Source organism: Sardina pilchardus, chromosome 10 (genome assembly GCF_963854185.1).
Source record: "Sardina pilchardus chromosome 10, fSarPil1.1, whole genome shotgun sequence".
In the NCBI taxonomy this organism is placed as follows: domain Eukaryota; kingdom Metazoa; phylum Chordata; class Actinopteri; order Clupeiformes; family Clupeidae; genus Sardina; species Sardina pilchardus.
Genome location: NC_085003.1, coordinates 10,875,094 through 10,888,372, shown reverse-complemented (window position 1 = coordinate 10,888,372; position 13,279 = coordinate 10,875,094). Strand labels below are relative to the sequence as shown.

Genomic DNA, 13,279 nt, shown 5'->3' with positions numbered 1-13,279 from the left:
CTCACCACAGAGCCAGCTGGACTGGAGTCAGGGTTCCATACCCCCATGGGGGGGGGGGGGGGTCCGTCTGTGGCTGGAGTGAGAACTAAACAAACGATCAGTCACCGGTGCTGAATATTTATAAGCATCTGACAGGATGGGCTCTTCTGGGACTGACCAGTGGGAGAGGCCGAGTATCAAAGTTTTATGAGTCCAGACATTTGGCTATCAAACCGAGTCATCAATAAAGACAGCCATGCAGGCTCCAAGGGATTCAGCTCAGAACAGAGAGTTTGTCCACTGACCGCAACATCAACACACACGGAACAAATGGTAACAAAGGGTTGTCATCCGCCACGCTGGACACGACAACTGTCCTGTTTAATTAAAGCCGTTTTTTCATGCCATTCATTCAGATATCTCTATAGGATTTCTAGTGTACGTTGTACTTCCCCAATAGCCTGGCTAGCGCCTACCACTTCTCAAATGAGACGTGGTCTGGCAACCAGACGTTCATTTTCTCATATTTGAAAAAATGCCCAGATCCGTTCATTGGGCGCCACAGATGTCTATCAAATGCATCTGTGCATAGCTCATCATCGTCTTGCTTTCCCCCCTGCTCTGTGATTGGTCCCCTATCTCAGGCAAAAATGAGGGCGGTAGTTTCCAGACTGCCTTAGCAGCGTGAATCAAATCGCGCGCAAGGCAGCATGGGAACACCATGGGCTACTTCCCCAGTGGCTCTTTAACCATTCTCTTTCTCACCATATGATAGCATCTTATATTCTCATGGAAGGCCCTTTTCTCCATAGGGAATCAAAAATAACAAAAATGGCAGTGGGTTTTGTATATTTCATGGAGTATGATACATAATTTATATATAAATAGTATATATAATTCATGGAGGACATAACATATAGCCTGTGGATAAGCTGAGAGACGTGTGTGTGGGGCAAAGGCTAGAGCTTCTTATGCCACAGCACCATGAAAAGGTGCTACAGTAGCATAGCATACAGTATGTTTATATAAAGCTTGGTCCACCATGCTACAGGTGTTAGCATACAATATGCAAGCAAACCACTGCATCAGCACCATTCTGCAGGTGTTAGCACACAGTATGCTTGTTAACACAAGGCAGAGAGAGATGGTGAGCTGCCGTTTCAGAAGACACCCCCTCAGCTTGAGCACTGCCGCTGTGCCAGATATAAATAGCAGACTTGTCTCAGTGCACGGAGATGGTTGAGACTCATTCTACCTGAAGTGGTGACAACCTATCGGCCCCAGGAGTGGAGGAGAGCTAAATGAACAGCATCAGTTAATGATTGCATCGCTTGTTTCTCTCTGTACTGTTCTTTAATGAACCACCGCCCCCCTCCCCCCCCACCCAAAAAAATAAAAAAAAAATAAAATATATATATATATATAAAATATTAATGAGCATAATAATTCAAGAGAGAACCCAGTTCCCTGAAGGATAATGAGCAAGGAACATGGCCGCTCTCAGGCTGCTGCGTCGGAGAGAACCTGCCTGTGCCTTTTGTAAAGTATTTAAAGACACGGCATGTTTTTGTCCATAGTTCAATAACAGGATCAATTCCTGTCTTTGCTCATGGTCACCATCTTCTCTCTTTTTCTGCTCTCTCTCTCTCTCCTGACTGTGTGCGTCAAGCACATCTTCATATCATGTACAGTACATACCTTCGTATCTGCTCTTGATTTCCCGGCGATGTCAGGCTGCAGCTTTCGGGAGGCCATTTCTCTCACTCATTATCATCCCCACAACCTCTCTCACCATCGCCCGTCAGGGGAAGAAATGAAGAGGGCGACGGAGAGAGGAAGAGAAAGAGAGTGATGGAGTGGGAAAGACGGGGTAGTGTGTAAAGTTGCAGGTGGGAAGGATAGCACAGTGGGAGCTGTGTGTGAGTGTGTGTGTGTGTGTGTGTGTGTGTGTGGGTATGGAGGAAGAGAGGATGCCACTTGTGCATCAGCCCAATCATGGGTAATAGAGGCAAAACTGCTGCCGCCGCGCCTGTCTTCACTTGTTCATTAAAGCTACAGTACCATGCTCCTGCTCTAAATCTCAGAGGATTTCGCTCTCTCTCTCTCACCCATCCGCTCCCTCATTCTCTCCCCTCTCACTCCCCCCCCCCCTTTTCCTCTATTGCCCTTGCCATTTTAGTCTCCTTTCCCTCTAGTCTTTCTCCCTCTTTCTCCCCTTCCCTCTGCTCTCTCTTTCTCCCCTTCCCTCTCTCTCTCCCCCCCCCCCCCCCCCCCCCCCCTCTCTCTCTGAAAAGCCTGCACTGCCGGCTGGTCTGAGCCAGTCTTAGCCATGGTTTATACCCTGGGCCAGATGCTGCAGTGGCAGACTGCGGGACGAGGGCTTTAGTTGCCTCAAAGTTGAACTGTTATTTATTACACAACCCACACCGGTGCCTGTCCCCAGCTGCTAGAAGACAAAGAGTCGGATCCACACTGACCCCCCCTTCCCCGGACCCACTTCGCTGTGCACCGCACAGCTATTTATTTTTCTTCCTTTCATACTCTTTGTTTGCGTAACACACGTACGCATATACACACATGTACACACGCTTAACAAGCAGACAGTCCATATTGCCCCTTTTTGATTATCCAGGTGGTCAATTCATGAGAAGGATGCTCTAATGAGAGCCTCTTGAGTCTTCTTCTCAGTCGCTCGCTGAGGCAAAAAGGCTCGACACACTAAAGCCTTTTTTTCACACACAGAGCGGTGATGGGCATTTGTATGCCGCGATTGTTCGCCGCCATCCCGCTTTCATCACGCCACCGGGCTCTCCGGTGTCTGCCTGAATCAGAGCTGATGGCTGCGAGCCTTCTGATTCGGCTGGCGTCTCAATCAGGCCGAGCGTCCGGACGCTCGCTGGAAGTCTCCCACAGAGGGCCTCGTTGTGCGTCGCATCCTCCGCCCGAGCCAACAAAAGCCTGATCACTGTCACCAGGATCCTCTTTTCTTTTGTGATGGAAATTTCCTTACAAATCACACAGGAGGCCTGATTAAAATGACTTGGAAATAAGAAATCAGGGGGGGGGGAAATATGCTGGTACTAGGGCTACTGTTGTCTTGTTGCTTCATCCCAAGTTTTATTTTTGTTGTCTCCGTGGCTCACTCCTACCGCACGTGCGTTCTGTGAGCGAGTCTTTGATCTGCAGTTTTGCTCCTCAGGAAGAGAGGCTTATCGAGTGGTGGTGCTGCGGTGCCTCCGATCCTGCTGCATCTGCACCCCACGGCGCTCTCTCTCTCGGTCGCTCTCTCTTTCTCTCTTTCTCTTTCTCTTTCTCTCTCTATCTCTCTTTCTCTATCTCTTGCTCACTCTCTCTTTCTCTCCCTCTTTCTCTCTTTCTCTCTCTCTTGCTCACTCTCTTTCTCTCTGTCTCTTGCTCACTCTCATTCTCTCTCTATTTCTCTCTTTCTCTCTCCCCCCTGCCTCCCTCCCTCTCTCTCTCTCTCTCTCTCTAACTCTTCAGTCTGCTCATTTCCTCTCGGTCTGTGGCTCGTTGGAGCAGCAGCACAACACCGGAACCTTCCACAAAAACTCCTCCCGTCCCCATCCAGTATTGACCAAGTACGGGTCGATGTGATTGGCTAATGTCAGGCATGTGTGATCCATTGATTGGCGATACTGGTCCGTCACTCAGTGTTTTTTTTTTTCGGAGCCGTAGTCTCTCATTAAGAGGCCTGTGCACTGGAGACTGAAGACAGATGACTTCAATTATAAGAGCGCTTCCAACCAGCCTCTCTCAGCAGCTTTTTGTTTACCTTTTATATTCCCAGATGTTCAGCGCACATCATTGAGTTTATAGGCAGCGGTAAAACAAGCCACTGCCTAATAATTCCTTGGCATTAAAAATGCTCGTTTCACAGAGCCATGGTTGGTTATTCATCTCCATCAGCCATGCCGGGTTTTTTTTTTTTTTATGCCACACTTCCCATAATTTGTAAAATTGTCGAAGAAATAGCACTGTGCTTGAACCAGGACATGAATGTGATAAGCTGTGTGCTGTGAGCGGTGTGTGTAAGCGGTTTCCCTTGGCGCTCGCACACTTACCCGGCGTCATTGCCATGTACCGTGCGGTGCCTCTCGCTTATGGAGTGACAGTGGGTGTTCTGGCGGTGGGAGATTGGAGGCTGCTGTGAGAGGGGGGGACGGCGTAGATAGAGGCTTGTATTGGGGAGACTTCAGAGAGAGCCGGCGACGGCGTATATTTCACTCCGTCGCTTGCTGGCGCGTGTGGCTATGGCACCCAAGGTTGGGCTGACCTCTGGAGGACGATTCTCCAAATTCTCGCAGGGCCCGCTGTGAAGATTGAAACAGTAGAAAGCTTTTATTTCTTAGTGAAGGAGACTCACCACACACACACACAGACACACACACACATACTACAAATGCAATTCTACTCAAAGATGTGCAAACACACACAGTACAGAGCTCACACGTCCAACAGAAACACATACAAATACACACACACACACACACACACACACACACACACACACACACATACACACATACACACATACCACGCTGGCACTGCTCGCCATCTCCCAAGATTGAAAGAGACAGAGCTCAATCATGACTGCCGCACAAAGGAAGCCTCTCCTCACTCCCCTTGGTTTGGCCACGCTGGAGATTTAATCCCGGCCTTGTAAAGTCTCCGCGACTCCTCTCCGGCGCTGTGAATAGATGCTCCGCTGGCTGAATAACCGCATTAGGGCCTGACTCCAGCTTTCAAGCTCGCTTAATGCGATTGTGATTGAATCTTTTTGCACCCCCCCACCCCTCTCCCACCCCCGTTTTCTCGGAAGCTTTGACTAACTGGGTCGGACCACAGGCTCTTGATGAGGCGGCTGCGGCCGTGAAGGAGGAAGAGGAGGCATCTCTCCCAACAGAGGAGGCAGAGTCTGGTCTGCTCCCGGGCCAAACTTGGCCCAGGTCCGGCAGATAATGTCCAGACACAGCTGCTGTCTAGGGCCCCTTTCTAAAACAGTAATCTTTGGTGGTGATAGTGTCTTTTAATGGACATCAGCCTCTTCTCTTCATCATGTGTAATTGAATCGTTTCACCCAAGCAAATAGGCTCTGTAGAGCTATGTCCCTGATGCATGTGAGCACGAGGTGATTCGTAAAGCATGTTGATCGTGCCTTCAGAATGCGCAATCCGCTCTCCCTTCTGATAGGAGTGATACGTCAAGTGTGATGTATAAGAATAGATTTGCATTGCTCACAGCCATTTTAAAGTAGTTTGCTGGTGAGATTTACACTCCCACGCCTGACTAGAGGCCATTTTTTTAAAGGTCCCTTTTTACCCCTTTTCTCAATTTTTTTTATAGTTTCTTGAGGTCTTAATAAATTATGTGTGTCATACTTTGGTCAAAATGCCAAAAGGAAGAAGCCCTTCAACTCCATTTTCAATGCCGTCTGAAGAGCCCTATTCAGAACACCCTCCTCGTGTGCCTGTTCCTTTACAAACACAAGTACATTGCTCCAACACTTCAGTAACAGGTCCCTATAGCTTGTGTGAGAAAAGCAAACTTTTGCACTTTTGTCCCTCAGTCCTGAGTGTAGACTTGGTCACGATAGGTCAAACGAAGGTGCTTTTATTCAAAAAGCCGTACGATTCTTAACGGTTCACTGAATAATGTCCCCAGAACCAGACCCAGCCCATAAACAAGGAACTGGATTAAGTTATTTTGGTGCTTTCGGCATCAGTAGCCAGTAACCTAAATAAAAACACTGAAAAACTGAAATGTTCATGAACTCTTGCAATTGCACATCTACAGTATATGAGATGTCTGTTTAAACGTGGAGTAAAGGTGACTCACTCACAGCCTTCACTGAATGTTAACAAACCAGTCAGGCACAGGTGCCGTTGAGCCGTAGCTTGCTCAACACAGGTGTGAATTGTGAATGCCAGAAAGCTTATACCTGCATATCTGGCGTCTCGTAGAAGCTATTTTGAGGTGTAAACATTGAGTCCTAGACGCTACAGCAGTGTTCTGGCTTGAGCCAATTAACTGTCTCCTAGCAACAGTGTTCAATATGTTTCTTAGCAACTCAATTTGGCGATACACAAAACATGAGAACACAAGGGCAAAACTCATTTTTTTAGATGCTATAATGCAATATAATAACATCTAATTAAACTTTTGCAGTTATGACTTTTTAATTGAAAGAGTTTCTTTTTTGCATGCCACTGTATTCCCTTAGGGAAGCTGTGCTTTAATTATTTCGTAGCAGTATTGCAAATTTCTAAAGCATACGCACAGAGTAGGCTACATGATGGGCCATATTGTAAATGTTCTTTTTTCTCAAGTTCATATCAGTACATTCAGTCATTGGACACAAGTCTACATCCATGGGGGGGGGGGGGAGTAAGTCCTTTTCTTTGATGTATCAGATTTGCTTTATCAATTTGCAACAATATCTCATGCCAACCAGCTTACTGTTGACTGCACTGTATCTCATGGTTACAAGAGAGGAGGAGGGAGAGAGGAAGGAAGCTGCATTCTGACAGCTGATCTGAAATGGTATCAAACAGCTGCTCCAGTAACAGGCTTATAGCGGTTCTACACTCTAAAAAAAAAGGGTTCTTGGGGTGCTATATAGAACCATGCAGGCTTTAAAGAACCCTTAGGGGTTCCTTTGATGAACTCGTCAAAATGGTTTAAAGAACCATATACAGTAGAGGTGCCATACACGAAGCGTGCAATAGAACCATTTTTGGTTCTAAATAGCACCTTTTTTTCTAAGAGTTTGTTATATTATAAGTGCTACTTACGGTCCTCTACAGTTAGGGTGTGGTGTGTAAATCGGTCAGACAGAGTGTGAGCCCACCTCTGTTCTGCAGGCGTCTCAGTGACCCGTCCCCTTCTTCCTCTGCTCGCCCCAGACCTGAGTGTTGTGCTCACAGTCCTCTGTGTGAGTGGGAATCCTAACTAATGGCTCTGCCCGGGAGTGCTGTGGGCCATCTGGCCTGCTCTGCTCTGCTCGCGGTGTGCTGCGCTGTGCTGCGGCTAGCCCGCCTCCGAGACGGACCATAAAAGTGCTCTCCGCAATTCCCTCCCTTCACGCTGTCCTGACAAATGGTGCAGAGTTGTACAATGCGGCACAATCCCAAAATTATTCAATAATGCATCAGACTCGCTCAGAGATGATATTTGGCGCATCACTCGCTCTCTCTCTCTCTTTCTCTTTCTCTTTCTCTTTCTCTCTTGTCCATTAAATATCCTGCCAACGCTGCATTTAGCGAGAGGCCCCATAGCTTATCCCCCCATAGCCCCTGCCCCCCCCCCATGTGGAGCATGCCACTGGCTCATCTGCGATCGACCTGAGCCAGCTGAGATATGATGATTGTGTCTCTATGGGCCCCATTGTGGGCAGCTCATTACCTGCAGATGAATGACAAGGCGTTCTGTAGATATGCACAGCTGCGTGTGACCTGCTGACCACATAGCTTAATGGAATCTATTACACACATTACACACACGTACGTGCGCATACACACACTAACACACACATGCACACACACACACGCACGCACGCACGCACGCACGCACACACACACACACACACACAGAATCAGACACACAAGCATTCACTCACAGATAAACAAACACACACACACACACACACACACACACACACACACACACACACACATACCATTACACTCCCCTGCCCAAAGCACCCCCACCCCCTGCCTACAGTACCAAGGGGGATGTGACTGGAGAGGAGGATCAGAGAATGACTGGACAGTTTTGTGCTCTGCAGCTGAGGAGACCTGCACTATGAGCCTGCTTTATTAGACCAACCGCCCTCAACAACATGCTGCTTAGCTGTCACTCAAACAACTCAAATTGGCCCAGAAAAACTACTTTTTTTTCATTTTGTTGGGACTGATTACTAGTCAACCATAACGTGTGTGTGTGTGTGTGTGTGTGTGTGTGTGTGTGTGTGTGTGTGTGTGTGTGTGTGTGTGTTTTGTAGTGTATGTAAGTGGTTGTTTGTGTGAGTGTGTACATGTTTATGTGCACAGTGAAGGTGGCTCTGCAAATTGGAGTGTAATTCTGTTACTCATCAGTGCCCAGTCTGAATTACTTTCTTTTCATCTGCTTGTAAAGTCAGGATAATCTTTCACGTCCACGGTTTCAATTAGGCTGTATCTCAATAGGCTATTATTCAAGTTCCTAAGATGTCTTTTGTTTTTGCATGAGCAACAGACACTGAATGAGATATATTGATTCACTTTTTCCTGCACAAGAGAGAGAGAATACTTTATAAGAATTAGACTGCCTTGTCTTGGTTTCATGAAGCTGCTTTCTTTCCTGTATTGTAGCCATTTTTCCTTTGGCACTGAGACAATTTCAGCAGAACAAGGTTATTTGTTCTCTTTCATCCAATATTTAGTGAATCCTATTGGGTGACTTTTTTAGTCTGATGTTGAATGATGGCAGGCTATGACCAGATTGCACAATGTTAGTCTTGGAAGCTGCAGCTACAGTATAATCCCAGTTTTGTGAAACTTCTATTGTTTTTCAAGCAATGCATCAGGGGCCTGAACCATCTTTTTTAACCATTAAAAAAGCAGACCCAGAACTGTGATTTTTTTCGCCCCCAGTAGTCCATCTTTAGCCAGTCTAAGAAGGCACCATTCCTTGTTGACAGCTACCATTTCCTACCTCCTTTAAAACCGGGTAGGAAAGGCCACTGGATCAATTTGCGCTGAACTCTGATTTATCTACTCTCGACCGGAGACCTTTCTGACTCTCACCTTTTCCCTTCCTTCGTGCGACGCCGTGACTTTTGGCTGCCGGCCGTATGTCTAAGGAGCCGAGGCGAGGCGGTCAGGGCATTTCCACTCCAGCATCTTGCACTTGATAAGGAGCACAGCCCTGTAGAATAGCGTGCACACTGTTCAGCTAACGCGGACCATTCTACTCGCCCACCACTCGAGACTGGCGCTCTCGTTTTAACCTTGAGAGCCCGCTGAGTAAAATGGAAGCCGGAGCGTTTCGCTCATGCGGCGGGCGGGTCGTGAGTGAAAGCCACAGGCCGAGCCTCATCAAGTATGGATGCAATATGCATGTAGCAGAGTGCTGACATTGCTCTTACCTGCTGTGTGTGGTTTTTTTTTCTTTCTTTCTTCCTTTTTCCATCTCTTTCTTTTCTTTCTTTCTTTCTTTCTCTCTCTCTCTCTCTCTCTCTCTCTCTCCTCTCGACGTTTTCTGTCTCTCAGGTGTACGAGCGAGGCACCAACGTGGAGCAGTTCGTGGCCCGCTTCCTGCTGAAGGAGTCAGCCAGTCAGATCCAGTCTCTGCTCAACTCAGTGGAGAGTGCTGTGGACGCCATAGACGAGCAGCACACTCAGGGGTAGATGCCTGCCCGCCCGCCTGCCTAGTGTTCTTGGAGCAATTGCTCTGTCGCTAGTTTGGAGTTTAGCAAAGTTTTAAACTCCAACTCTCAACTCCAACTCTGGTTTAAAACTGTGTTAAACTCCAAACTAGCGACAGAGCAGTTGTCTACAAAGTCAGTAGTCAATTATAATAAATAGTACCTAGACATGTGTCTGCTGCTGTGTCTTACTCCTGACCCCCCTGTGATATGATGTGACGCAGGTCATACCCGTCCAGCAAGGTCAGCCCCCGGGCCCCAGAGAAGCAATACGTCAACCCAGTGCCCGACTATCCGCCCAACAACAGAGTCAGTGCCAAGGATGCCCCGAGGAACATCAACCCAGGACAAGGTGGGCACCCCCGACACACCGTTTCCATCCGTCAAATAATCCGCTATAGCCAAGCAGTCAGCTCAGCACCCTGGCTTTCATCTGTCTTCAAAAAGTATTTTTAAATCGTGCTGCAGTAAAAATCATAAGTGTGTACTGCACTGCACTGTACAGTCATTCACTTATATAATAAGGACACTCCTTCAATGTGTAAATCCATTATATACCAGCAGGATGCTTTTAAGCACCTAGGCCACTCAGCATTCTGTTTACGTGTCAAAGTAGTTTATTTGTTTCCTGTTAATCGCAGTGCTAGACAAAAATAATTATCCCCTCTTGCACACAGCGGCCACAAAAGCAATAATAGGTTGAGAAATTAGTCTTCTGCTGTTCAAACCTGTGTAGTGACAAAGAACATCAACAGTGATAAACATACAGTACAAAAGAACAGGAGGTGTCTTGGCAGTGCTTTGTCTTTCTACAGTCCGTGGTGATGTTAACTTTGTTTGGCTGAGTTGGATCCTGCACGTCATCTCACGCCAGCTAAACTAAATGGGCCCCTTCGGTCCGGCTCTTCATCTTAGTCTTCCTATATCAGTGCAAATAAAACATCTTTACATACGCATCTGTCAGCAGAACGGAATCCAATATGAATGGCTTTCCAAATGAAGTGTGATATGCATTCAGCTCTGCGGTGTTTGGTGATTATCTATGTGATAAGCCTCCTGCCGCATTAATCAAGCTGAATGGGAAATCAAAAGGCTCTGTGCTTCCTCGGCGGCGTAATTTATTTTGCCATGTAATGCAATCTCAATCAATCAACCATCGGTAAATAAAAATGTCCCTGCTAGGCATCCTACTGAGCGAGCAGAGAGAGTCTGCAGAGAGGTAGGACAAGAAGATAAACCACTCACTCGTTAAAACTCTGCTTTAGGAAGTGCACAGGCGCAGTCTGTAAGTTGTTAACATGATGTGTGGCACTGTTTGTGAAGTGAAATAGAAAAGTTTGGTCAGATTGGATGACTTGACTTCTGGGTCTCTTTCTGCAAGGTGGCAGCTAGCTACTTGGCTCCTGTGCTAACTAAGTGTATACATTGTAGTAACTGAGTGGTGTAACTGTAAGTGAAGCCACGCACAGACTAGGAAAACAGTTTAGGCGCTTTAACTGGACTTCACTTAACTCCAGCCAACATGATAAACATGAAGAACACGGGTCCCCACATTTTAGCCTAGGGGGAAACAATACACACAAATAAGGTGCCTAGGGGAAAACAGTCCTCTTAGGCCTACAGTACACATTTTCACTATGCAACACACATGTACAGTATGTAGATGAGTGTACAGTATACATGTATGAAATGTATCTATAAGTAAAAGACCAACATGGTGTATAGTTTCTGAGGAGCTGTAAATGAGGACTCTCACGTTGCTCAGTGTTCATCAGGCCCTATCACAGCAGTTATGTAAGGACAGTCTGATGAAATGGCTCACAGGCAATCATCCCTGAGCCCAGAAACAGGCTTGCTCTGCCGACCCCCTCCCCCCCGGTGACAGTGGGTGATGCAAGTCAAGAGATACATTTTTAGTGGAAAATGGAAACTTTGGCTGAGGTGCATGTCCTCTCATTTAGGCAACCCCCTTGCTGAATTTCAATCAGAGCAAGCCTGCTTCATTACAAGAGGAAATAGGGCTCCCAATGCGTCAGTCATTTCACATATTCATTAAAAAAAAAAAAAAAATGGTGACAAATAGGGGCCAATGATTCTCTTTGATGTTCTGCAGTGTTTTCCGCAGTCAGTTGTATATCCTCTCATTCTCTCTCTCCTTCTCTCTTATTCTGCCTCTCTTTCTCTCTCTCATCCTTTGTCCATTCCCTGTGTATACTGTGTAATTTAGACAAATCGCCAATTAGATTTCAAGTGCAATTTTAATACAGCATGATATTAATTAGACTGAGCCCATAAGGTCATGCCATTTTCGTGCTTGTGTGTGTGTGTGTGTGTGTGTGTGTGTGTGTATGTGTGTGTGTGTGTGTGTGTGTGTGTGTGTGTGTGTGTCTGTGTGTGTGTGAGTGAGAGAGAGATAGAGAGAGAAATGCTCTCTCTATGCTGGTAATAAAATGATAAAAGGTATCGTGTGTGTGTGTGTGTGTGTGTGTGTGTGTGTGTGTGTGTGTGTGAGGTATGGATGGAACAAAATCCAAATATATGATCTGATATGATGAAGTGCATATTTGTCCAGGCACACTGTGCTAGCTGCTATAACATGGCGGCACGGATAGACTTATTACTTCTAGTAGAGGATAAAAACAGGTCATGAGTTTTTTTGTAGCTCTGCCCTCCCCACATTCAGTGGACTATTGGATGCTTAATGATTCGGTGATGCTGTAATGTGAAAAATGTCAGATGACATTCTGAGAAAAACGGCCTCGGAGGACAAGCATATTGATGTCCCGCAGGATCCAAACTGACCGTGATGTATCTCCGCTACGCTGGGCTTGTGTACACTGGTCGTGTCGTGTTCAATAAGCCGATACAGCAGGAAAGACACAGTTTGCGGTGCTTTGAAGCAGTCCGTTTTTAAGGCCACCGCTAAAAGGGGGGGTCATCGGGTTTAAATTTCCCCTGGACAGACATAAACACGATTCCGGGGCGCAGTAAAAGCCTCATTTCGGATGTCAGCACCCGTCTTGACTGTAGGAAGCCCTCGCCTCACAATCTTTTATGAACATCAAGAAAGAAACGTATTGATTAGGTCCTGTTTCAGCCTACGCTCTCTGTAACCCGGTGTGTGTCACAGGCTCGGGTTGTTTTTTATCTCCTTCTCTGGTGTTTCTCACTGGTGTGCTTTTGTTTTTGCCACCCTCACTGAATGGCATTCTTTACAGCCTCCTTTTACCCTTTTATGCATTCTCATATACAACATCTCTTCATCCTGTTTTTTTCTTTCTTTCTCTCTCTCTCTCCCTCTCTGTCATTCTCTCTGTAGTCATTGTATTGCATGCTTGCAAAGTTTTTTGTTCCCAGCTGTGATATCATTTTATTTCTCCCTTTTCTCTCTCTTCTCTCTCTCTCTTTCTGTTTCTGCGCAAGCTTGTCTAGCTGATCAGAGAGCGGTCTGACAGGCAGCTGAGCTATATTTAAACATTCCCTCTGTTGTGCTGCTGGATGCATGGAAGACTAGAGAGCTATAGAGCATTTCTGCAACATTGTGCAAGGCTTTACAATGTCAGAGGATTGTGCAATATGTGAATGATTGTGCATGTCAGTGTATGTGCGTGTGTGTGTGTTTGTGTGTGTGTGTGTGTGTGTGTGCGCATGTGTGTGTGTGTCTGTGCATGCATGCACTGTATGAGTGATGGAGAGGAACCGGGAGTGTGTGTGTGTGTGTGTGTGTGCATGTGCTGTATGAGTGATGGAGATACAGTAGTGTGCCCGGAAGACTCATCTTCATCGTCTAAAGAGCTCCTCCCTCAGCATGCTCCTATATGTATATTTCACTCATGGCGTCGCCGAGCCTCTCTCCTCTCATCACTCATCTCCCCG

General features: G+C 46.6%; 1 protein-coding gene across 1 annotated transcript in view; it reads left to right on the top strand.

The window, feature by feature from the left end:
* The window catches only part of necab2 (N-terminal EF-hand calcium binding protein 2), an 80,154-nt gene that overhangs the window by 42,054 nt on the left and 24,821 nt on the right, over positions 1 to 13,279 (top strand). Inside the window, exons 6-7 of the mRNA XM_062548186.1 lie at positions 9,249 to 9,382; positions 9,628 to 9,755. Coding sequence (XP_062404170.1) covers positions 9,249 to 9,382; positions 9,628 to 9,755 — 262 coding nt within the window. The remainder of the gene's footprint in view (positions 1 to 9,248; positions 9,383 to 9,627; positions 9,756 to 13,279) is intronic.